At 35.2% G+C, this 26273-nt stretch overlaps 2 protein-coding genes across 3 annotated transcripts in view; one reads left to right on the forward strand and one right to left on the reverse strand.

Annotated features, from left to right (window-relative positions):
- Positions 1-786: 786 nt before the first annotated feature.
- Positions 787-23858, reverse strand: LOC129003960 (trimethylguanosine synthase-like). 2 transcript variants are annotated; one of them, XM_054432314.1, is made up of 11 exons: positions 23411-23858; positions 17266-17416; positions 14947-15086; positions 13466-14163; positions 11328-11505; positions 10321-10698; positions 9062-9299; positions 8202-8562; positions 6782-6913; positions 5851-6146; positions 787-2477 (listed from the first exon to the last, which is right to left on the reverse strand). In XM_054432314.1, the coding sequence occupies exons 1-11, from the start codon at positions 23536-23538 to the stop codon at positions 2364-2366; spliced, it is 2814 nt and encodes a 937-aa protein (XP_054288289.1). In that variant the 5' UTR covers positions 23539-23858; the 3' UTR covers positions 787-2363. The 2 variants fall into 2 exon arrangements, with proteins under 2 accessions (XP_054288289.1, XP_054288288.1); XM_054432313.1 differs by having other exon boundaries at positions 14947-15089.
- Positions 23859-25174: 1316 nt separating this feature from the next.
- Positions 25175-26273, forward strand: part of LOC129003102 (zinc transporter ZIP11-like) — a 74376-nt gene continuing 73277 nt past the window's right edge. Inside the window, exon 1 of the mRNA XM_054431339.1 lies at positions 25175-25455. Within this exon, the coding sequence (XP_054287314.1) occupies positions 25348-25455 (108 nt within the window). The 5' untranslated portion in view covers positions 25175-25347. The remainder of the gene's footprint in view (positions 25456-26273) is intronic.

The raw sequence follows: 26273 nt of genomic DNA on the forward strand, positions 1-26273 counted from the left end.
GCTAGTTACTTATAAAAGTAAACAACTTGTGATTTTTCTCCATAGGGAATCAATATTGACCTTAATAACAGTAGTGTCATTTGGTGTCTGGATTAATCTTGGATTTTGTAAACAAAGTTTACTTAAAAAAATTGTTTTTAAAGTTTTTAATTTTTTTAATTTTCCAACCACTTCTAATTACCACTTCTTTCGCAGACAATTTTACCGTGAACAAAATAGAGAAAGAATTATTAATTTATCACCTAAGGTTTTCTTTCTATAACAATTAGAGTAAAATTATACAAATTTGGCAAAATTAATTAACGACAGAGGGCACCGCAGGCAGCGCAATAATTCTTTCCCCAATGGGTTAAGATGTTAACTTCATAAAATTGAATTAAATCATGAAGTGATTATTTCATACGGACATTAGCCGAACTGAAAGTGAAGGTTTGGTTTTTGTTGGCGGCCAATAAATCTGATGCTTGAGATAAAACATCCTTGAATGTTTGTAAATAATTTATATATGTACCTAGTGAAAATTATAAAAATCAGAGCACTTAAGTAGTCTTTATTTCTACCTTCCATACAGACTAATATAAACAGACAAATCAGGAACCATTATTTTCTCTACTAGGTGTAAAAAGCAAATTTCTATTAAGGAGTCAGGTTCTAATCTTTGTATATAAAATAATAATAAAATACAAAATCAAAACAAAAAAAAAGAAAAGAAAATCTTGATTCTGACAATTACACAATTAACATTTTGAGCAGGAAAGGAATAAAAACATATACTTACTGTACAGCATTGATATATTTACAAACAGCACACAAAAATTTGAAGATTATCTCTAAAAAAAAAACTTAGTTTTTAGCACATGGTGACAGGACAAATCCGTACAATAAATTCAAACTTTACTTGATTTAAAAAAAACAGTTATATAATTGTTCAATTGCCTTACGCGGTACCTTAGCCTAACCAACACAAGTAGACTTCTCATCCCATTGTAAAATTTAAAGCTTGTTTTTTGTGTTTAGTTCTGTTTAGTGACATTGACAAAATCTTGTTTCTATTGTTTTAGGGTTAATTTAATGATTTGTGCTTTACTTTTTGGTTTTATAACTAGGGGACGAGTCATTATTTATAATCAGCTTGTTTTATTTGGTTAAAAAAGATTTTAAATAACAAGAAACAAATTGTAAACAAAAACACGATCCTAGCGGCCCCGGACTGAACTAAAAATAAAATTGTCTTTAGCTGATCTAGGATGACAAATCTACTAAGGGAGTATGTTTTATCATGGTGGTACTAACCCTGGAGTTAGTGCAGTGTAAGCTAAATTATTGCTTTCACTAGGTCATAAACTTAAAATTTAATAGAAGTTTATATTTTTTTGTGTTCACAATAACAATTTAACAATGGGACAAGTGACTGTTGCCTAAGAGTTTCGCCATAGTTTATGATGACAAAAATCTTAATAAAATTGTTTGTCTTATATTGGGATTGAAACTTCATTTCAAAAGTTTTTTTCACACAGCTGATTCTAGCAAATGCATAGTAATACAAAAACAAATAAATGTTGAAATTGCTAAATAATTACGATAATAGATAATAAATTCAGGAGATTTCAATGGAAAGGTACTTTTACGTTTACTGTGTGGTTGATTAGGTGTGACCTTAATATTTGTGACCACGTTTTAAGACTGTTCTACTAGTGACCGTTCTACTAATTGACTTTGAAAAGGCAGACATTTTTCTAATCACTACATCTATAGTTGAAAACAATATAATAGCACAGAAAGAAAACTAATAAACTGGATGCAAAATCTCTCCTTAATTAACTGTTGTGCACAGAGGATCAGGGATGTAAAAAATGGAGTGGAAGTGAGGGGAAGTATATGATCACTTTTTTGTATAGTGCGAATAAAAATAAATAAAATTGTTGAGTTTTGAAAAACTAAAATAGATTTCAAAGTTGCAAGATCTATTTAGCAATCAGGATTTAAGAGAACGTATTGCACTAAATATGAAAAACAAACAACAAATCTAACACATATTGTACATATACATTATGTAACGAATTGCAATTATATAAAAAATACATAAATTGACAACACAAAACCTTACATAATATTGAACATTGGCTCAAAAGTAACTTGAGACCTACTCGAATCACGACTCTGAATGAGACTATTATTAATCACAGAATAGTCTTGAGAAGTTTCTATGAAATAAAATCTAAGTACAATACCTATCTTTGGTAAGGTACGAGAATACAACTGACATTTAAAACTCTAACGTCAAAAAATGTAAAAACATACAAAACAAAACTTAAACTAACAGGGAAGCTTGTTGAGCGTACTGGTAGCGAAGTGGAATGTGTTTATTCATTGACGTTGACGAGTTCGCCGAAGTAAGCTGTGATAGCAACCAGTTCTCTGTCATGGAAGTTCTGTGCCAACTCTACAGAGCCTCCAGGCCCTGCACACTCCACGACCTGGCAACATGTTCAAATTCGTCAATAACTTACCAACAGGAAATATAGTTAACTTGTATACAGTAGAAGCTCGATTAATAGGGGCGAATCAACCGTGGTCACTTAAATATCTTTGAAATTACCTTACATAACCTCATCATCCAAGAAAAATAACATAAACATTTAAAAAGTTGTAATAATGCATTGTATCTTGAACTATTTTGGTCCATTGATATGCAGTAGGCTCTATTCTTAAACAGCATAATTTACCGGTTGCCTGTCTATAGCAGTACTGGCACTAGACTTTGTTTTGTTCTTTACATGATTTATTGCTGAACAGTGATACACAACAGTTTTGTTAAGAACCCTTGGAGGCTAGCGGCCATCTTGGATGGTTTCAAACAGCTGCTGAGTTATTTATAGTCCAAATATATTTTTTCAAACACCAAAATGATTATACAGTAGAACCCCGGTTAACCGAAATAAAGGGGGAGAGCCGTTTCAAATAACCAATTTTTCGGTTAACCAGTCATGTGCTAAAAATAGTCTATTTACTACCACAGTGTGTAGGAAAAATTTTAAACAATGTCTATATAATACAGTGTTTTATTTCCGCTACAGAAATGTTAAAATACTTAAAATTTACCCATGTATTACTTTATGGAACCGTTTCGGTTAACCTGAATTCGGTTAACCAGGGTTCGGGGTTCTACTGTAATTTAAATATCTAGTAAACTGTGAGATTAGAAATGTTCTTTGCAGTTTTGAATTGTTCTCCAAGGGAGTCCATGAAAGTTAACACTAACAGTCATCTTGGTTTTGCCCACTATAAGAGCAATGTTAATTTTCGTTAATTCCAAACAGCCTCAACTGAACCAGGGTTGAACATGTCTTGATAGCGCAATATTGTATTTTGTTGATGTAAAAATCTAAATGTTGATATTAATGTCTTTTTTAATAGGTGTTTTCAAAGGCCTGTCATATATTTTTATACCATGTACATAGTTATATTTTTTTACGTTACATACAATTGTGATATATTAACAACTCAGGAAATCAAGCTAGCATATTACGCATATGTCCAGTCATTACTTTCATTTGGCATTATCGTATGGGCCGGAGCTTTTTCCACTGTTTTAGAACCTCTCTTTGCCCTTCAGAAGTTGTTGGTCAAAGTTTGTTTCAATAAGCCAATTCGATACCCCACAAACAGATTTTTCATGAATTATCCTTACTCAGTGTAAGACAGTTATTCATCAAATTGCTTTTAATTCATGTTTTCAAGAACTTAGATTCTATTTTTAATCATCACACTTAAACATCACATTCTTATAATCTTATACCTGATATGCACAGAATGTTGGAATAACTACCTCCCATTTATCAAAGTCGTACTCAATAACCGATTCCTCTTACATTTCAGAAGTTTTATATAGTAATATTATCACCCATTGTAATTCTTATCAATTGTTTCATTCTCCATCAATTACTATTTTCAAAAAATGCATCACTGGCTGGTTGATAGAATGGGGTGTAGAAAAATCAGAATACCTTATCAAAGCAGAGAATAGGCAGACTTGACCCTACTTTATTCCCCTGTAATCATTACTTAATTAGGCCTACTAACATTGAGCATACCATAATTAACTACATTTATGTCCATGCCCTCTGCCTTGTCTCATTCCCTCTAATTGCCCATTTCACTCATTTAGCTTCAGAATCATTGCCGGTACTTTACAAATTAGGCTTATTTCCTAAATGTTTATTTAACATCGCTTTCTATGAAACCTTCTTATTCTTATCATTATTATTAAGTTTAGCCTATATGTATTTGTATTATTATTTTATTTTATGCAATAGTAAGTAAGATGTTTGTTTCACTGGAAGTGTATTTTTATATTTTCTACTGTTCTAATTTTTTTTAACAAAGCATATTTTGATTTTGATACAGATAAACAAATTCAGAAGTAGCGTACTCCGTAAATGCATGAATCTACATTTTTTAAATAAAAATTGGCTACAGCTGGTTCATATGGATAGGATATATACTAGAGTACCCGAAAGTCAATGGCCAGTGGCGTACTGTCATAGTTGGGGGCCTGGGGCGGCTTAGATGAGAGGGCCTTTTTTTACGTACATATATTATAAGTGAAATAATAAATACCATAGTACCCTGTTTTAAATAACTTTAAACAGGGTAGGTACCATGGTGTTTATTAAAAAGTAACCCTAAACAGTGATTAGAACTAAAAAGAAGTATATGCTTTTAATGTATCTTGTATCACCGATTAAATGAGCTTACTTCAACTATTTTAAAAGTAGGCCTAACCCATTTTTTCATTTGAGAAAAATTTAATGCTAAATTAAATTTTCCTTTAAGCTTTTAACATTTGACGTTTTTATGAGTTGGTGATTCGTAATGAGCACGAGAACATTCCTGTATTTATGTAGGCCTATTATAATTAAATAAATAAAGTCAAATGATATGAAATGAAATGAAATGAGCACAACAAGATGTGTCACAAATCCGGTTTTTTGCTGTCACTTCTTTTAATTTTGTTATTTAGGAGACAGGCCTACTATTTTTGTATAAAATATATAATTATATTATCTTTATACTATCCATTATGTTTTGTATTATAATTGGTCCAAACGACTTCTGGGATCGGGGCAAAAATGAACGATAGTGTCCTCGGAGAAGACATCCTCGTGTTTGCAGGGTCGTGTAATCTCCGTCTCCCGCGGTCGCGTGGGTTATCTACGAGATCGAGGAGAAATCGTTCCTATGCTTACGGTGGAATAGTGAACATCTTTCGCGGACGCAGGGATGTATTCTACGTGCCGAAGTCGTTAACATCTCCCGTGAACGCGTGGACAACATTATCGTCCCCCGCTATCGCGGCAAAATCGTGAACACGGAACATCTTTTGCGGTTGCGAGACCTTATTATCGTCTTCCGCGGATCGCGATCCCTGGGAGTCGCGATTTTTGATCGCGCGATCTTTGTAGGCGCCTGCCGCGATTGTGAGAACAGATTATTATATTCCAACAGCAAAATAAATTTTCCACGAGAAAATACGTTTTTTGAGACCCAAGTTAGGCCCCTTCCTAGGCCGATGAGAGGCCCTCGGCAATGGCCGCACTCACTGTGTCCGCTGTTGGGGGAATACGGCCCACATTTGGGGGCCAATGTTGGTGTGGGGCCTGGGGCGGACCGCCCCCCCCGTCGGTACGCCACTGTCAATGGCGGTAGATATTGTGAAAATAAAAGTTACACAGGATTCTGTTTTTGTAAAAGGGAAGAAATGGGAACATTTCAATTCAAAAGTAAATCTATCCTTAGCAAAACATTACATGAGTCTTACACACACACAGATATATAACCTCATCCTACCTCCTGGGTGTTGACATTCTTGGGCAGGTAGAACACAATGTTTTCAGTGATCCCAGAGGCCAGCTGGTACAGCTCCCGGCCTCCCACGGGCAACAGAGCCGAGAATGGGTAGACAGACCTCCTCACATAGTCAGGACCTCCCCACGGCGGCGAGAGGAACACCACGTCCGCAGTGAGATGAGGAGCGAGCTGTAGGAAGTCACCGGTGATGAACTCTATCCGATCCTCCACGCCGTACACTCGGGCGTTGTTGCGAGCCAGCTCAATTTTGTGAGGGTCTATGTCAATCGCGATTACTGTAAAAAGACAAAAGAGTTTTCAAAGTTAGAACAAAAGACAGATATGCTGGTACCTTCAGTGTGAGATACATAAAAACAAGGGTGAATTTTATTTTTTAATCAGAAAGCGATAGGATTTTTGGGAAATCTAGCAAATCACATTATTAATTATAAGAGTCGCAGATATTGAATGTTGGTTATACCTCAATGGAATCATTGTAATTTAAGGTTGGGGGGGGGGGGGGAGGAGTTTGAGAATTACTAAAACGAGGAGCGTTTTTTTAAGTAAGGGCGTTCGTGCATATAACAGAATGAGGGTAACATACAGAAATGGGTTAAGGAGTGTAAAAATTACCATGACGATGAACGCTCGGACCGGTCTTGATGGCACTTTGACTTCCAAATTATTGAGTGAGGTTGACTGCTGTCATTGCATGAATTTATTTTTTATTCAGGAGAAATATGAGGTAGCCACGTTTTGGCTCTAGTAAAGATTTGACCCAACTCGTCAAACTCGGATTTCATCACCTCTTTTCTAGGAAGGAGCCTCAATGAGTGTCTTGATAAATGCAGCCTTGATCGTGTTAAATAATTTTATGTTTTGATTCATAATTACTAGTGTCATGAACCAACAACCAGCTAAAATTTCTAACCTCTTTCACACGTGAAGGCCAGCTGTATCGCGTTTCCACCGGCTCCACAGAATGCGTCCACAACCAGGTCGCAGCGGCACCGTTCAGCGATGAAAGTAGCAATGGGCTCTGGCGTCACGGAATACCAGCTCTCTGACAAATCATTTGCAAGATGAGAATCAAAGTAAAATCAGTAACAGTCACATTGAAGTTTCATTGAACTATCCAGGCCAAGTCTGTACTGAAGTAAAAAAAAATCATTTTCCAGTAATTCATCTTATTTTTCAAAAGGATACAAATTGTTTACTCATTTCATAACTAGTCTAACTTTATTAATAGTAGTTTATTCACCTTGTATTTTCGCCCCAGCTCAAAAAAGTTGTATGGAATCTAATTGAAAAGTACAAGGTAAATAAACCACTATTAATATTTGTATTTGTTACCAGCTCAGGGGCAAACCACAACAATGAGTGAATATACTCAATTAAAACTATAAAAGAATAAATAAGATAACTAAGGATTTCTTATTCTAATATGTTTAAGTGAGTACAGCACCTAAAATTACCACAAAATAATTCACATCATGAAGTGAGATTTAATCATCAAGACAAATAACCTTTGTGAGTTAACAGTAAAATAGGAGACCTTAAATACATTGTGACTTTTAACTAACACCGTCAGGACCGACACTGTGAAAGGTAGTAGAAATATAAAGAGGATTTGTTAGGTGTTCACAGAGTAAAGTCATACGGTAGTTGCAATTCTCAAGTGATTTTCCAAATGAAATAGACAAATGCAATAATGCATATGAAAGAGGCTAATTACATTTTGCAGCTGTTTAGTATTCATTCACTCACAACCCCCTTTAACTCCTTCGAAGTGGCATTGTCGCAAGTAGGGTTGTAAACAGCTGTTTTGTTTGGAAGCAGCTAATGGTATTTGTGTATTTATTTACAAAAGCTTGGTTACTGGACTATGAAAATATTGACTCCGCTTTAAATGTACAGATAAAGATTTTCAATTCATATTGTTTTGGTTTTCGATTATGTATGTTTTATTTCCAATATTTTAATACATTATGTTCATAAATTTAAATCAATAAAGTGTGAATTAATGAGCTGATGTCACCTGTCTGCCATGTTATCTGATCGGACGTCTGACACTTAACAACCCTATTTGCGACGTTGCCAATTCTAACAGGCCACGGCCTGGAGTTAAAGGTGGCCGTGGCCCACTACTAATTTAGTCAAATTTAGTGCAGATCTACAAATAAGGATAAGAAATCCGTTGTACACCCAATAACACTACATTCACTACTAAAGCACAAATTTGTACAACATTTTAACTTTCAGAAAGAGTGTTAAACAAAACTGGAACCCTTACAACTAAATATTTGAAAATGTTGTACACTTAAAAAATATAATCAATGAAAATATAATACCTTCGTCCAATTTTATTCCTTCATCATACTTTGAGAACAGATGGTATCTTCTTCGCCAGAACTTTTGTATCTTTGGATTAGCAATCACCACATCTGGAATGGCAGACTTCTTTTTAAACTGCTTCTTTTTCTTCCTCTTTTGTACATTTTTTGACTTGTATTCCCGTCTCTCCTGTCCGCCGTCTACATAGTCTTCTTCAGCAGAGAAGAACACTTCTTGACCATCATCGGAAGAGTCGTCTTTTTCTGAGAAATCTTCCATTTTCTTCAATTCATGAGACTCATGATCGGGATGAAGTTCAGAAGTATCCAAAGCATCGGCAAAACACTCTGGATTGTCTACATCTTCTGTAGTCCTTGGCTGGAAATTTCACTCTTGTTTAGATTCCCATAATTAGTAAACAATATATAAATATGAACTTTGAATATAATGTATATGTTATTTAGGTGAAAAATCAAAAACCTTAGAAAGCTAGTCAACAAATCTAAGAAAAGCAAAAATTTTAGTGTCCTTTTCAACTATAATTTCAAGTTTAAACTACGTTGGTAACAGGGAGACTGATTCAACATAACTAAAAATACAAATAGGCCTATCAATAGGTGGTGGAGAAAAGTAACAGAATGAACCTTTTCTAGCAAAAACGTTAACTTTATTTAAGTTTTACAGTTTCACTCACAAAATAATGGCAAGGACAGATAAATTTAATTAATAACATAGGAATTTATTGCAATGAGAATTTTACAAAAAAGAGTAAAGTACAATCAGAATTCAACAATTAATTTTTGATAAATGTAATTTAAAAATTACTCTACCAAAACTTACTTACCAACAATTAAATATATGTTTTATGGAAAATTACCTTTGGCAAAGTTTCATTGACCACTTCTCCTTCGTCATCAAAATAAATTTTCTTGTTGGGCATAGGTTTGTGCAGCCGTAATATGCGATTCTGGAACCTTATCTGGTTGAAACGTTTCTTGTACCAAACAGACGCTTTTCTTATCTTCTTCGTTTTCTCCATGTCAAACATAAAACCCATCAGCTGGTAAGCGCTCTTGACTTTTTCTGCACAGGATCCGTTGGCTTCATTTTCATGGCTAGATGGAAAAGTAAGTAGTAGGTAAATTCAAGAAAAGTTTTAGTAAATTTAACATAATTATTACGCTAACAACACAATGAGGTAGTTGCACAGTGAATTAATTTCCACTCTTGAACATTTCATGTTCGTATTGTAGAATTCATCTTTTCATCAAATTAGTATATTAATATTATCACACTATTTGAGTAAAATATAAAAATAAAGTTTTGATGCAGATATTCAACAAACAGACAAAAATGAATTTAGGCCCCAAATGGACAAGAGCAAGCATCGTAGGAGCTTTTGTAGGAATATAGTTATCACAGTTTAACACTTTTATGTGGGAACGTTTAATGGTTCTCTTGACAATTTGTATTTTAAAATTATGTTGATTCAACGCCGTTTGTTTATGTTTAACAAAAGTACGGTATAAGCCAAAATGGAAATAATTGTGTCCTTCACCAGTTTTTTTAGTACCTTAAATTTTTATCTATTTACCTTCTAATGCTAATCTGTGTGGATTTTTGGATTTTTCATGAAAATTCGATGATGATGTCGTAAGTTCAGTAGCAGCAGGAGTACAATGGAAAGAAGGACGACAGTCCGTGTAATAACCTCAAGTAAGTAAGGCTGCTTGTGATTTTTTTTAAGATCTTACTAGAGTGTTACTCTTAAGGACAAATTTGCATGAGCTATCAATAGCTTAACTGTTTGTCTGAGGATAAATTTTCATCGTAAAATCTATTTAGTAACTTTTCTTGCCACTTACTCAAGTAGTTTCCTACATATGACTGTCCCAATTGTATATCAGATAAAAGTTCAAAAATGTACATGGCCGATTTAACTTAAAGTTTATCATCTGTACTTAATCAATGTAAACCAAACTTGACGGCCAAACTACTACTCTTTCAAGAACAGGGAACAGCTTGACGTTACTCTTCCAATGAGTTTCTTTAAATAAATTGGATAAAAAAACAATAATAATTTAACAGATTAAACTGTTACAGATATACAAATGCAAGACTAAATGTTAAACTCACCTCCTTTTAACTCCGTGCCTGATGTTACAGTCGTTATCACAATTCCTCTCCATAGCTTCGTCTTGATCGTTTTCACAAGCCTCATTGTCACTCAAACCGTCTTGTTTACAGTTTTCTTCGGGAGTCTCCACAGTTTTTCTATCAACACTCACACTTTGACAGTTCACAATAGCTTCATTCTCGTTATCTTCTACTGCAGTGCTATCATCATTTACACACTCCGTTTCTTGACGTTCCAAATGCGCAACACTCTCCAAAGTTGAAGGTCTAGACAGGGACACACTCTCGTCTTCCTCTTGTATTCCTTCGCTCGGCTCTACAGACATTGCCTTCAACTGCTGTAGTATGTAGCCGACTGGGACAGGCAGCAACCTAGACCTAGAATGTACAGTGAGGTCAATTGTAAAACTAAAATATTAATTTTATTGGTTTGGATTTAACAAGCTAAAGAATTTTTTGTCAAAAATATTACTTGGTTAAGTAGATACTATTGGCAATCCTACACCATCAAAATAAAACGTTAACCATTACACAAACCAAGCAAGCAATGGGGACTAGATATTCAATAATAATTCCGTAGGAGTTTAAGGTTAAACAAGGTATGAGAAGAGAGATGTCTTCAAACATTAAGGTTGAAAATGCTGAAATATTCTAACAATTTTGTGTAGAGTTACGATTTTGGGTTTCTTGAGCCATGGCGAACTCTTTCCATTGAGGTAAACCTGCTACCTTAACAAGCCTCGTCCCTCAAAACCTTGACCTTGTGTTTTAATTTTTTCAACCAATTTCAACCTTTACTCATTTAGTACAGTTTACAGGTAGGCTACCTTGAATAGTGACAACAAGTGTATTACACTCAAAACTATTTTCTAATCAATTTCTACCAATTTTTATGTCTCATCCTTGACGTCACATAAACTCTTTTAGTTCACATTTACATTAAGATGTCACACAACAGATGTGTTAGTAATGTATATGCCTAGATATTCTTCTGACCTGCAGCTTACCTTTTCTCTTTGTTCCTTTTGGACTGGTCGCTTTTGCTGCTAGACTTGCTGCTGACAGACGGAGGTTTTGAATGTTCACCCTCACTAACGCTGTCTTGTGTCTCTATGCTCACAACGTCGTCAATAGACTCTTGGTGGTGAGTTTGCTGAGATACTCGGCTGTCTTCTACGATAAATCCTGAAAATATTAATGAAAATAATCGTAAATAATTGTTTTAAATGTTTTTTACATGGTGTGCTTTGGTAGGTGATCTAACATCGACCTTTTGTTATATAGTATCATTAATTGTCATCATTGATGGTTCAAAGTGGGGGAGCAAGCTGGCGTAGTGGTTAGAGCGCGGGACTTCTGTCCCTGAGGTCCCGGGTTCGATCCCCGCCAAATCACCAAAGGACTTTATCTAAGTGATAATGCCGCAACCCCTAGGTCTAGCCTGAAGTAATGTGAAAAACAATCCCAGGCTCGTGCCTAGCGTCCTAGGACAAAAAAAAAAAATTGATGGTTCAACAAATGGCATCTTAGTCCCGAATACACCATGCATCAATCACAAATGTGGTCGATATTATTTCTGTTATGAGGGTAATGTTGTTTTTTAAGCATGTGGTAGTTAAGAATGTTTACCAAAGATGAAAGGATTAAAATTATTTTAATGTTCAATATTAAAGCAGAAGCCAGTATCACAACCAGGTATCACTTGCAGAAATACACATTATCTAACAAAAAATTAGCGGGATATTGGTGTTAACACCTAATCCAATGAAAATAAAATGTCATAAGCCAACTTAATTTTTATAATTTAAATAAGAAATTAAAATATATAGCCGTTAAATGATTCTGACCAATAGGCTAATGTGTGGGACTTTTTTTACTACGGTATCACTTATAAATCAAGCTCAAGAAGATGGATTGTAATTTCATCCAGAAATTAAAAAAAAAAAACAATAACATACTTGTCGCTTTCCAATTAAATCAAAAATACTATGACACAATTCATTTTAGACTTAAGCTCATTTAAAATAGGTACGTTATTTTCTAACAAAGTAATAACGATTTACTTGTTGCAATGTTTTTCCAGTTATATCTTGTTTCCTTTGACCAGTAGATTTGTACCTTTATTTTTGGAAATTACCTTCCATGGCTGAATAGGAATAAGCTGGCCTGCTTTACGCCTCACTAATAACTGTGAGCTGAAAGTGGCAGACAGCCGTGCCCGAACAGCATTAAAAGTAACCTTTAAATACATATTGAACATACAGTACTAAAAATAGTTGAGCAAGTTTTGTGTTTTTCTAACAAAATTACTAATAGAAAACTTTTTAAAATTAACTTTTTGGAAATAGGACTTGTACTATCTACACCTTTTCCACTTTTATTTCAGAAAGGGTCAATTGTATTTCAGAATGGTCATTTGTATTTCAGAAATGGCAATTTGTATTTCAGATGTAAGATTTTAATTTTAGAAAGTGTCAATTGTATTTCAGTATAGTAATTTTAACTTCAGAAATCATCACTTTTATTTCAGAAATGATAATTTAGATTCCATAAATAATTATTTGCATTTCAGAAGATATCAATTGTATTTCAGAAATAATTTGTGTAAACAACTTTGTCATCAGCATTAGGAATTAGCTATGATTCGTTATGAGAAAAAAAAACATTTAGTTAGTATAATGTTGGTATCATAGGATGTGATTCAACATGGAAAAAATATCTGATTAGGCCTGGTCAAATCAGGAAAAAATCGTGATAAACGGCTGCATTTTCCAGGCTAACCTAATTAAACTACAGTAGATTTAACCCTGGGCTTCTTATAAATTGAATTTGAATCAGATCCGCTACGACTGGGAAAAATTGTCTAATTGATAATTTCTGAAATACAATTGACTTTGTCTGAAATACATTTGACTAACCCTGAAGTATATGTAATAATTTCTGAAATACATATGACTGCTTCTGAAATTCAATTGGTGTTTTCTTAAATAAAAGTTACTAGTCTGGAATGCAAATGATACTTTCTGAAATAAAATTGATGATTCTGAAATTGATTCTGTACAATTGATGCTTTCTGAAATAGACTTGACATTTTCTTAAATAAAATTAAAAAGGTGTAGAAAACACGACCTTAGTTTATGAGTACCTGAATCAGTCTTTGCCTCTTCGCAGTCCTTTTTCTTGTACCGCTGGGTGAACTTGTTGTAGTGGTAATAGTATTGCTGGTTGAAGTGTTCTGCCCACAGGTGCTGCCACTGCTGATCCACTGAGTTGTTCGAGTCCGAGGACGACAGCAGAGAGCTGCTCTTGCCTGACGAGTCGTCCAAGCCGTAACTAGAGTCTGACGATGACAGTGTGATCCGAGTTACATTGGTCATAGAGTCTGTCGTAGCGGACAATGGCGCACTACTGCCTGAACATCTACTCACCACACTCAAACGCAATCTATCTGTATCGTCTAAATTTGAGTCTTCACTCTTTCCGGAGAGCGACTTTGCTGTTTCGGAAATATCGGAAAGCCTACGCAACAGAAAATCGTCTTCGGTTTTAACAATGTCCACTAAAATTAGCGGCGCCTCGTCAACTTTCTCCCCATCTATGGAACTTTGATATTCTGCACTGAATTTTGCAGTTTTGACATTCGGTAATAAACCACTGAATGAAGTTTTTCTATTGGGATCACAAGTTTTCTCACACTGAACACAGAAGGAAGTTTCATCACCTTCGGCTGGACTCTGGGTCGTGTCTACAGTGTTCTGCTGTAAATAACTAGGATCTATGAACGAGCCGTACTTGGATATCCAACTTTCCCAGATTAGACGTTCTCCGTGAAGCGTCCAATACCTGGAGAAAAAATTTTACTGTACTTGAAATAAAAATAAATAATCATTACTTTATAAATACACAATAGAGAACCATAATTGTGGAACGGCAATGTTAGAAAGATTAAATTATTATACAGTTGAAGACCTCATAATTACCAGGTGCAATACTACACTATGTTTGAAAAGTATTAAAGTATAGGACAGTTGTTTGTAAATCTTTGGTATTCATAGAAAAATAAAAAAGGATCACAGAAGGAGAAGAGAATAAATATTTGAAAAAGTCAAAGATAACATTTAATTTGAAAAATAAATACAGTAATACAATGATTAAATTCATAACCCAACTTAAAGGTATGAAATTCAAAGAAATCACAAAAAAGCTATTAAGTCATGCCATAACAGAGGTAGGGATGCTCGAGAGCAAAAGTGACAGAACAAACAACAGAAATGCAGCAGACAGTTTACAAAGCCTAATAATCTGAAGTAAGGCAAGAAAAGTGTTGTTGAAATATATTCTATATTGGACAAAATTTTAATTCAAATAATTCCTAACTTCACCTCTTAAATAAAGACATTTTTCATTTAATTTAATTTCATAATTGTTGGGGGCTTGGATTATAGGCAAGTATTAACCAGTAAACTTCTGTGAACAAACATATGAAATGAATACTAAAACCAATATTGTTTCTTAACGTTGGATTAGAACTAGCATATTTTTGCAACATTTTTTATGACAAAGATAGAAATTTTGGAATAAGAAAGCGGAAATTATGTTAAACCTGGTATACAATTTGTTGTCTACCTGTCCCAGTCCGGATCCCTGGAGCTCTCCGACAGATCTGCTCCACTGTCGCTGTGTTGCAGTCCACTGTTGTCCCTCAGACTGTCGTGTTCGTCTGTTGAGTAGTGAGAAGCACTGCAGTAACAGCTCACTGCTTCCTCCTGCTGTAACCAATAGCGTACTTAGATTGGCTTATGGAGCGTTCATAGCCTCCTCTAAGACAAGACTGCTGTGTTGGTGCGTGGTTAAATAAGCCTCCAAGGGAATTACAAAACTAAAAAGAAAATTTTCCAGTAGGTCATTTCCTACTAAAACCACAGGTAATGAGAAAGAAGGGTAGACTGTTTGAAACAAGTATTTTAATAACTAGCAGCCTGTGTCACTTCATGACTTCAAAATCCGTTATATATTTGATATGTACTTGATAAGGGTGAAAACGATTATGTCTTATCACATCCCCTATTATTTGCATTGCCAGCCCTATTATTTTCATTGCGTGAGCAATCATTTTGAGGCATCTTAGAAAAATTACAAATAGGCTACTAATGAAACGTACAATGAAAACACAAAATCTAACGCAAGTCATTTCTTTACATTTTACACAAATACCGGTAACATTACAATATTTTACTTGAAATCCCTAAAACACCAATAAAACATACTACGAAAACACAAAATCCTCTCACAACACAATGAATAACTTAAGTCATTTTCTTGTTTACTTTTTATACAAATAACCTAACAAAATTTTACTTCAATTCATTGAAACATCACCAACTACAGATGGTGCCGCTACTGAGGGAACGCCGCAGCTGAAGGGGAGCAGTGCCGCGGCTATTTATATTAACCTAAGTATTAAAGCCCGCTACACACGGTCAGTTCGGTGTGTCAGTTTGGTGTGTTCACATCGAACTGACACACCGAACTGATCGTGTGTACGCCAAATTGATGTGAGCTCACATCAAAAAACTGAACTGATGGACTGATGAAAATTCATCATTTCGGTGTGACACACCGAACTGATGTCAGTCCGAAGTGAGCGTGTGTACCGCCGCGTCAGTTCAGTTAGTCAAATTTTGGTATTTGAGCATACGCAGCGTCATTATATAACCTATACCATAGATAAAACATACTTCCTTAGTAGAATTCTCATACTTAAGAATTAACTGAAGGAAATTTATTTGTTAGTTCTGTCCGGTTACAGTTTGTTTATTGTCATTTAAGTCATAATTCATATGAAGGTTATCACAATTTACAACTAATAATAATTTTAGTAATCATATTATTCTTTTAGGTATCGTGGGAAAGGTGAAAGAGATCCATCTCATCACCAACAAATCTGTCCTGTGTAGGAAAATAAACATTTTTATGAAAATACATACGAACGAGTACGACTTCCCAGGAGGGGAAGCGTACCTGGGAGGATTACACCCCCAGGTAGCACGTTGAGCTGACACACCGAACTGACCGTGTGGATGCAAATGCTGCGTTCAGTTAGAAGTGACAGTTAGAAATGAACACACCAAACTGACCGTGTGTAGCGGGCTTAACATATGCGAATGCGACTACTACTGGGGGGAGGGACCACGTTTGCCCTGGGCGCCGCCAACCCTAGGGACGTCCTTGGATGTAAACAAATTGTATCTTGGCCATCTGTTTTGATGTGCACTTTAAATGTGAACTTTAAAAAATTCAGATTATTGACAACAGAGTTCTGCACAAACTATGAAATGTTAAAAGCATTAGGACAAAGGGCTTTCACGGGATATCATCCAAACCCGCAAAAGGCACATCTAGAGGATAAGAGCTTTAAATTGATACCCAATATGCCTATAAAAATTAATATTTAGGGGTCGATTTGCTGCACAAAAAATGCCTTTAATAATATAGGCCTAGATTAAAACTAAAACCTGTTTTCAATAAAATGTTCCAAATATTACATTCTTAATGTTTAAGACTTTATATCCTTTAATAAAAATAAACATTACACAAATTGTTATAAAATAACTATCATTCTCAACACTGTTTCAATTTATCTGCAATTTATTATTTAAAACAATTGAAGGAACAAGATAAAAATTTGTAACCATGCATTGAAATATACATGCAGTGTTAACATACCAAATCCAAATGTTAAACTTAAGAAAAAATGGGAACAAATAGTTAAATAATTTAGGTCTACAACAATGCCATAACAAAGAGAGAACTATTTCTACCATTTGAATATTCCTTCTTAGTTTATAATAGTTGTAATAATGTTCATGCACTGTGGCACACGTAAAAAGGAGTTTCTGTGCAAAAGAAAAAAATATACGTCAATAGGTACTCAAAGTTCCTTACATGACTTTTTCTGGGCGTGTGGACAGTATGGGACTCAGCAGAGGAGTTGTAGAACCTAACCGTACTTTCTCCCAACTGTTCAGGTTTGCTTGTTTCTATCAGAGTAGCTGCTTCTACGCCAGGACAATCTTGAGCTTCTTCCTCAACACCACTGATGAAGGTATGGTTGATATTAAAATACAATTGAGTACATTGTGAACATGTACTATTGGGGTTAGTTTTGTTAGAATTGAAAATTATATTACGATACAATAGGCTACAGTTGGATAACATAGATATGTACATGCCTACTGTGAAGGTTTAATTTGTTAAGGGACAAATAATAATATTACAATACCATTGGGTAGTGTGGTATGGACGTGTGCTATGGTGGTTAATTTTGTAATAAAAAAAGGATCAGTGTAGGACTGGACAGGCTGAGGGCCTACAACCGTGTGGTACCCTCTTTCAAAATAAAACTTGAAAGAAATACAGTACAACAACGTTAAGTCAAACCTCTGAATAACCGGACTAGGACTGAATAGCACTATTGGTTTGTAAGAGGTTGTAATAGATCAGTGATCGTGTTTAACAATTTCACACAACCGAGTTGGTTTGCGGTAGCGGAACATCAGATTACTAAATATACTGCTGCATGCCCTTGTGGTGAGTCATTGATTTTGTTTTATTGCAATCTAGAGATATTTTAAAGGGGTTTTCCCATGATAAAGACAATTAATTCTTTAGGTCTGATTGATCTGGACTGGTTTGACTAAACGAGGTTGTAGTGTATACATATGTGTTACTATTAATTTAATTAAGACGTTCAATGTGGCTGCGCAATGGCCAGCTGTGTCACAAACATCTAATGCGCTGCGTGGGCGAGTGCGCGAAAACGTTTAAATTTAGTTTCATCCAAATGAGAGCCATAAGTGCATCCCAGTTTTTGTGGATGTAGTTTTACAAGAACCCAACTGATAGCAGCATTAAACAATACTGCTACCCAACCCTAAGTATTGTCAAATGGAGGGAGAAAGCAGGTGTGAATTACCCGGATACAGCATCAAAAAATGCTGCAATAAAGTGGTCAATCACAATTTTAGGGATATAGTACAGGTAAAATAGGGTTTTATAAACAACAAAATTTGTACATTCATGAAATTTCACCGGTGAGTTACTAATAATATGAGAAATGAAGATCCGATGAGTCCCCAAAATTTTGGGCGTCCTAAGGCCCTTTTTGGAGCCCTTTTTGTTCCGAAGGGCCCTTGTTCCTGAATAATTTTGTTTTTACGTTTAAGGTCGAGTGAGACGTGGTTTTCGATGGTTTTCGTTATTTTAAATCGATTAGGAGTAGTTTTAATTGTATTTAACCACACCATACAGGGTGTTTTGAAATATTATTACTTTTTACGATATTTAAACATTTCTTCATAAAGTAATAAAATTAGTTACCTCCATGCTCTAAATAAAAGGGGATTATTGAAAATAATTGTAATTCTTTACTACGTAAGGGGAAAGGATCACAAGGAGTTAGAGAAAATATTAAATACCCCCGTCACAGCAAACCTGCAGACCTAGCGAATTTCCGTTTTTCTTACTTGATTTTCAATTAAATCTAAAATAGCATTGCGTTTAACGATTACCTAGGTTTGCTGCTACAATGAGGCTAATAAAGTGTGTTTATAGTAAAATATTAATATCCTAGTATAAAACAAATAAATTTGACAAGTTTGATCAAAATATATCTATTAACAAACAAACAAAATCATTTTACACTATTCTACATAAGAATAGCATGGGAATTTTAAATTTACAATTTTACTATTTTTATCCGTAACTAATAACCATACAAAAACATGGTAATATACTAAATTATTTGTTTTTAAGCTATTTAAAATGTTCTAGAGAAAAGTTGGGAAACTTAGTGTTTTGAGGGTAAAGTAAATAAGAAAATCCAATTTTTACCTCATAAACCTCGTTCCCATTGTTCAGGACAAAAATGCTTGTACCGACAATGCTGCTCTGATGTCTTAGTGCTGTCCTGGTCGTCATAACCACGAAAGATAACCGTACTTGTATTGATTGAAAATAAGTTTGAGGAACTTAAGATACAAGTTGCAAACGTCAGTTTGTATGAAAGGTGTTTTTGCACCTCCATTTTCGTGCTTTAAGATTAGTGTTGCCTGTTCTGCAATATGCAGGGTTTGTAAAGGGGAATCCTGCTTGAACACCAACTTGGACAAAATCAGTAAAGATTGACAAGTTGCTAAGAATAATAAAATTGTTAATGAGTCGTCTGAGAATAATTATTGTGATTTGAGTGTTATCTTTTGATATATAAGGTTAAGAGACTTATGTATAACAAATATATTAATTTTGGAATATAGGCCTACCTATATTCCAAGTTGTAAAGAAGATTGAATTATGGTTGAATTGGAAAGAGAGATACTACGGAAATTGTAGAAAAATAGCTTTAGTTTAAGTATACTTCATTTTAATATGTAATGTAAGGTTTTATACAAATACAATTGTTTTAATTTTTAATAAATGTAAAAAAAATAACTTAGCCTATATTAAAAAAATACATATCAATTAGAAATTGGTCTTAATAGATTTGCATAAAAACACGTTGAAAGATTATTCACACCACCTTAAAAGTTGAAATTTTTGCTTAGTAACCTGTGTTATTATGTTATAGTGTAAAACTTAATCCATCCCCTTTTAGCGAACATCTAATATAGAAGATAAGCTATTACCGAAGGTCTTATGGTAAAACATAGACCCGAAACCGATTTACGTTTTCATTTCGATGCCCCCAGAAGCCTAAAGCACCATCCACTCAAAATATTATATATGTGTTTATATACATATATATAATATATCCATGTTATATACGTGTCCGTAAACATGATAACTCGAGTAATTTTGGTTCAATTTTAACGAAACCGGCATAATCGGTCCATGGAACAGGGTTTTATGTGGTAAAATTTGTAATCTTTGACCCTCAAAAGACAAAGTTTCCCAATTTTTCTCTAGAACATTTTAAAGAGCTTAAAGAAAACAAATAATTTAGTATATTAACGTGTTTTGAAAGTGTATTAGTTACGAATAAAGTTCAAAATTTTTAAATTTAAAATTCCATGTTATTCTTAAGGAGAATATAGTGTAAAATGATTTTGTTTGTTTGTTTATAGATATGTCTTAATACAACTTGTCAAATTTATTTGTTTTATACTAGGCTATTAATATTTTACTTTAAACACACTTTATTAGCCTCCTTGTAGTAGAAAACCTAAGTATTCATTAAACTCGATTCTATTTTAGATTTAATTGAAAATCGGGCAAATGAAAATTCGCTTAGTCTGCAGGTTTGCTGTGACGGGGGTATTTAATATTTTCTCTTACTCCTTGTGATCCTTTCCTCTTATATAGTAAAGAATTACAGTTATTTTCAATAATCCCCTTTTATATAGAGCATGGAGGTAACTAATTTTATTACTTTATGAATAAATGTTTAAATATCGTAAAAAGTAATAATATTTCGAAACACCCTGTATGGAGTGGTTTAATACACTTAAAAATAGTCCCAATCGATTTAAAATAACTAAAACCATCGAAAACCACACCTCACTCGACCTTAAACGTAAAAACAAAATTATTCAGGAACAAGGGCCCTTTGGAACAAAAAGGGTCCCAAAAAGGGCCTTAGGACGCCCAAAATTTTGGGGACTCATCGGATCTTCATTTCTCATATTATTAGTAACTCACAGGTGAAATTTCATGAATGTACAAATTTTGTCGTTTATATGGAGTGTTTTTGTATTATTTTACCTGTACTAATAGGTTACTTCCACAATGCTACAGTACATTCATTAACGTTATTCTATTGCATGTCATTAGATCCAAGCCTAAACCCCACACTACAATAAATTTGTAACTGTCGCTACCACCAACAAAATAGTCGGATCAAAAAACTAATTATAACAGGGATTGAAGTAGCCTATAACACTGGCACAATAAGCGGCAAGCGAAACAACTTCTCACAGCAGTGGCTATTCTCGCATTGAAACAATGGTTTGTAAACGGCGCTTTGACAAATATACTCTTCGCACGCCACTGGAGAGCGCTAGCGGTGACGAGATTACTCGTCATGCGCAGTGAATGTGTTAATCATCAACTTATGTTTTAAACCATAAGATTAGATTGTTAGTAGATGCCTAACTTGTTATTATTCCAGTATATGTCAATTGAGTCACTACCGCACAGTACTTTCTTTAAATTAGTTTCATGCAAACATTGCATGAGATTAATTTTCACTATATTGAGATCTTCTCTAAATTGTAATTTATCGTTTGTTACTCCACAGCAGGGGTCTCCAACCTACAGCTCGCGGGCCACATACGGAATTTTAAACAGTAATAACAGTGACATCTGCAAAAATGCGCTATTCTGAGTCCACCTGATGAATTTCCTAAAATCCTTTAAGGAAGGGTCTGCATTGACACCATGTGGGTCTTAAACTTGACAGCTTCGTAATCCTAAATGCAAGAAATGAAAAGGCATAACCAATGAAACTCGAATGAATGCCGAAAGACTGCATAAAAAATATCATTAGCCTATTTGGAAATTATGATAAAGGGCTGTTCAAGTCAAGGTCCAGCGATTTTACTTGCTAAATTCATACGGTCCACCGCCTTTATTTCTAAGACTAACGAGATACCTTTTGCCTACCTTAGAATAGACAAAACATGTAGGCTACACGGAAACCCCTAAATATCAGTGAAGGATGACTGTAGAATGTTGTGAGACGATCTGTGTAGCTTTGTTACTGACTAAGATCAGCTGTTTCATTAGTCAGGATCATTTATTTTAAGCCTAATGATCAGGGAAAGCTGGGTCCAGTTACGAAACTTTAAAAAACTACTGACTTTTCTCAGGATCGAACCAGCGACCTTTTGATTGTCAGGCAAGCACTTTACAAAACAACTCAGCCAACCAACATGTATAAGTTTAAGTTTAACCTATTTATTACCCAAAACATTTGTGTATGTAATTAAATAAGGCCAAATACTAACTTATTAGGGTAGTGAAGTACACGGATAGGCCTATGCAGTAGAACCCCTCATGTCCGAACTCGGAATAATCGACTCCTCTGGATTATTATCAGCTCGGAATTTATTATCGGCCAAAAGGCCATCGCGGGGGTTGCGGGAGATGATTACCGAAGTCGCGGATATTGTAAGTTATGCTCACGAGTGTTGCCACGGTCACAGGAGACGATAACCCCAGGTCCCGAAGCCGCAAGGACTGAAACTTACACACACGGGTGGCCGCAGTTGCCGGAGATGATTACCGGCGTCACCGAGATTGCATGCTAAGCTCCTCCTTCCAATATCCAACCTGTACTTTCGTATTATACGGCTCAGGCCACTTATTTTACAGCGTGCTGCGGCAGTTAGGTTGGGTTATCATAAATATGTTTGTAGGACTTTCCTTGTTTCATTATGAATTGGATGATACCAAATGAGTCATAAAAGATTTAAGATAACCCAAACTAACCCAACTTGACCGGCGTAGCATGCTGTATAAGGGTGGCCTCCGTATAATACAAAAGTGCCATCCAACCTTTTAGCCGTTCCGACCGAGGCCCGATCCCGTCATGATCGGATAGGTAATTACCTAAGTTTATGAGGGGTTTCTACTGTATATTCATTTCACCATTCAATAAAGGGCAGTTTTAGTCCAATACGGTAACTTATTCGTAGTTCAAAGAAATGAAAATGGAGAACGGATAGGCAAGTTTAACAATTGAATGAAAACGAAGAAAGGGTGGTTTTGCAGATAGATGGATAGAGATAATTCAGCTGCTCACATATTTAATAGAATGGATTGTTCATCCAGATGAAAATTAAAGCACACATCGGTTGAACCAGTTGGCATGGAACAACCAGACAAACTGACTGTTTCTATCGGATAGTTCCCATCGCTACCGTACTTGTGAGGGAATTCTTCTCTCCCTTAGGTACCCAAAAAACCTAAAACAACTGGCGCCCCTGGGCAATGGGCTTACCTTCTTGAGCTACTATTGAGGCCCTGAACTTGACCTAGGCTTATACCTACTGAGACTAAATCACTTTATACTAAATTAGCCTAGGCTACTTACTTCACACCCTCCACGAAAACTCGACTGCACAAACAGTATATGTCATCATAGCTTGGTTGGCTACTCAGCGTTAAATAAATTTCTGCAATAGGTTCATAAGCATTATCTTCAAACATTTTCAATATCATACAGCGAGTGAAGAAGTTTTTTCCACTTTAAATAGGCTAATGCTAACTAAAAAGTAAAAATAAATTTAAACTTAGGCTAACACAAACACTGTGTTCAATAAGTTAGTCCAAGGTGCCTAAGTTAGGCTCTGCAGTTAAATTTTCTCTTGAGGAAATATAATTTACAATTGATGCTTTTAACTCAAACTTAACCACAATATAAATCATTCAAATCAATGAACTGATCGAAATTTTGGTACTGTATTTTTATTTCGGAATTTGTAAGGTAAATTCATCTAACAGTACTTAGCAGACAAACCTACAATACAAACAATATAATATCAAAATATCCAATCCAAGACAGCCGGAACGGAGCCGCAGCCGCAGGCCCGCAGCCGCAGGCCCGCAGCCAACCAAAACCAACAGCCGCAGTCCAGGCGCAGCGCAACCAAGATCAAAGACCACGACAAAAAAAATTGTTCTAACATTTACATTTACCTTACCCACCATGGGCTCCCAGATGGCCGACATACCAAATAGGCGAAAATGATGAACTGTTAAACAGCCTTGCCTATATAACATATTTTCTTATACACGGGAAGTAATCTAGTCTGAATACATTTTATTTGCCGATGATATAAAATTATAACTATTAGTAATTTGAGTCATGGTGAATCTCTGCAGAGGACCCTTACTCTGGCATCGAGTCTTGGTACAAGGAGAATTTAATGTATCTCAATGTTCCTAAATGCAATGTTGTATCCTTTACAAGACGTGAAACTATTGTTCTTATAGGTTCACAGGCTGAGGAGTACCATCAGCTGGATGGTAGTCCTCTGAGCCGGTGCCACGTAATTAAAGACTTTCCCTGAGTCTTTTGCAATTAATTTTGCCTTACGCTGGACCACCACATAGTAAATAGTATTTGCAAGAATACTAGTGGAGCCCATGGTAGAAGGAAAGGAGCCATAGATAAAACGTGTTTTATCCATAACATGTTTTAGCTGTGATAATTCACGGCCACCTTTAACTACAGCCGTGCCCAGGTAGAATTGGCAACGTCACAAGTGGTGTTGTTTAGACAGACGTCCCATCAGATAACATGACAGACAGGTGACATAAGCTCGTTAATTCGTACTTAATAGATTTCAATTTAAATTTGTGAACATAAATTTATTAAAATATTGAAAATAAAACATACAGAATTGAAAATCGAATAAACTAATGATTTTACCCGAGCAAAGCTCGGTCCCCAGGTACTCTTTCGTAAATACACAAATACTATTAGCATAGACTAACCAGTATGTTTTATCTATGCTATTAGCTGCTTCCAAACAAAACAGCTGTTACAACACCACTTGCGACGTTGCCACTTCGAAGGCCGCGGCCTGGAGTTAAAGGCGGCCGTGGATAATTTCGCGGTCGGTGCGGTGGGAAGAGGGAGCATTTTACATTATTGTGTTCTCGCTCCGACTCCGTTCCTGTGTTCAGCTGAGTTGTGTTGCGGATTGGTTTCGGTACGGATTCAGCAATTAAGCATTGAGCATTCATTCTCTACAGTATTCATTTCATTCTATCCTATCCAGGATTCAGATTCGAGATTCGAGTTGTCTTGTCAATGTCAAGCTAAGCCACAAGCTGTATTCTTCTGTTGTGTTTGGTTTGTTTTCTGCTGCAGCTGCAGTGTGTTATGTGTTGTGTGTGGTGGCAAATTGATAATTTTTGCAATGACTGGTAACCGCTGAATTAATTTTTGTATTTGATATTTAATTTGGTAAACCAAGGATTACTTTTTATTTATTGACAAGGTTTTTAATTCTCGACCGAATTATGATTGAAAGCGATAGTCCAATTTTCCAGACTCTTCTGGGTACATTATTTACATGGGGTATGACAGCAGCAGGAGCCGGTTGTGTTGTTTTCATCAGCGGAACTCAAGTAAGTAGGCATTTGAGTTTTGAACAGTGTATTTTAGCCTACTTTAAATTTCTCTGTACCAATTCCATTTAAATTTTGAATAAAGGATCTGCTTCAGGTGATTTGTAATACTCTTAAGGGTGCGCTCTACCCGACTGGCGCGCGGGAATGCAAAGGGTATCTAGTTCTTACTGATTGTAGTCCCAATTGTGAACCGATTTAAATAAAGATCTTGGTGTCATATTTTTTGTTAAGTATTATTGTAGTTTTGCCGTTTTTTAACATTTTGATAATTTAAAAAATGTTTGGCTCAAAGGTTGGTAAAAATGTTAAAATACGTGTTTTTTATCATAAGTTTTAACGCATACAAATAATTTTTAGAAAAATACAAACGGGAAAGGCAAAATAGATTCTTAAAAACAAGAACCTGCCGTTAGTTTACTAAAAAGTTGAAGGATATCTAAGTTACATAGATAATGTATCCTTCAACTTTTTTTAGTTCTTCTAGGCAGGTTCTTGTTTTTAAGAATCTATTTCACTTTTCCCGTTTGTATTTTTCTAAAAATTATAATCTCGCAGACTCGAAAGGCTTGCAAGCGCTGTTCAATGCAATGGTATAGGGGCATCGGCGTTCGGCAACTTCTTACTGAGAAATCCGAGCTGAGATAGAGCGCACCCTTAAAACTAAACATTAAAGAACTTAAGAACTCTGACTAGATACCAAAGATTGTTGACTCTTAAAATGTACATAAGTTATTAACTCACATGCTTTAGGCCTACAAGTAGGCTAATTTTTTTTTACAAATACCTGGGAATAGGTACAGTCCTGCGGAAACCTA

The sequence above is a fragment of the Macrosteles quadrilineatus genome, unplaced genomic scaffold, assembly GCF_028750875.1.
Source record: "Macrosteles quadrilineatus isolate MER2022 unplaced genomic scaffold, UCM_ALF_1.0 Scaffold_9__3_contigs__length_116548681, whole genome shotgun sequence".
Lineage (NCBI taxonomy): Eukaryota > Metazoa > Arthropoda > Insecta > Hemiptera > Cicadellidae > Macrosteles > Macrosteles quadrilineatus.

Bases quoted from the DNA above. Each gene is read 5' to 3' on its own strand.
- LOC129003960 (XM_054432313.1), bottom strand. From the start codon at position 23,538: ATGATATTGAAAATGTTTGAAGATAATGCTTATGAACCTATTGCAGAA. The intron at 14,164-14,946 runs GTAGACAACAAA...TTTTTTCTCCAG, and splicing joins AGGGATCCGGACTGGGACAG to GTATTGGACGCTTCACGGAG. The intron at 2,478-5,850 runs GTAGGATGAGGT...ACATGTTGCCAG, and splicing joins AGAATGTCAACACCCAGGAG to GTCGTGGAGTGTGCAGGGCC.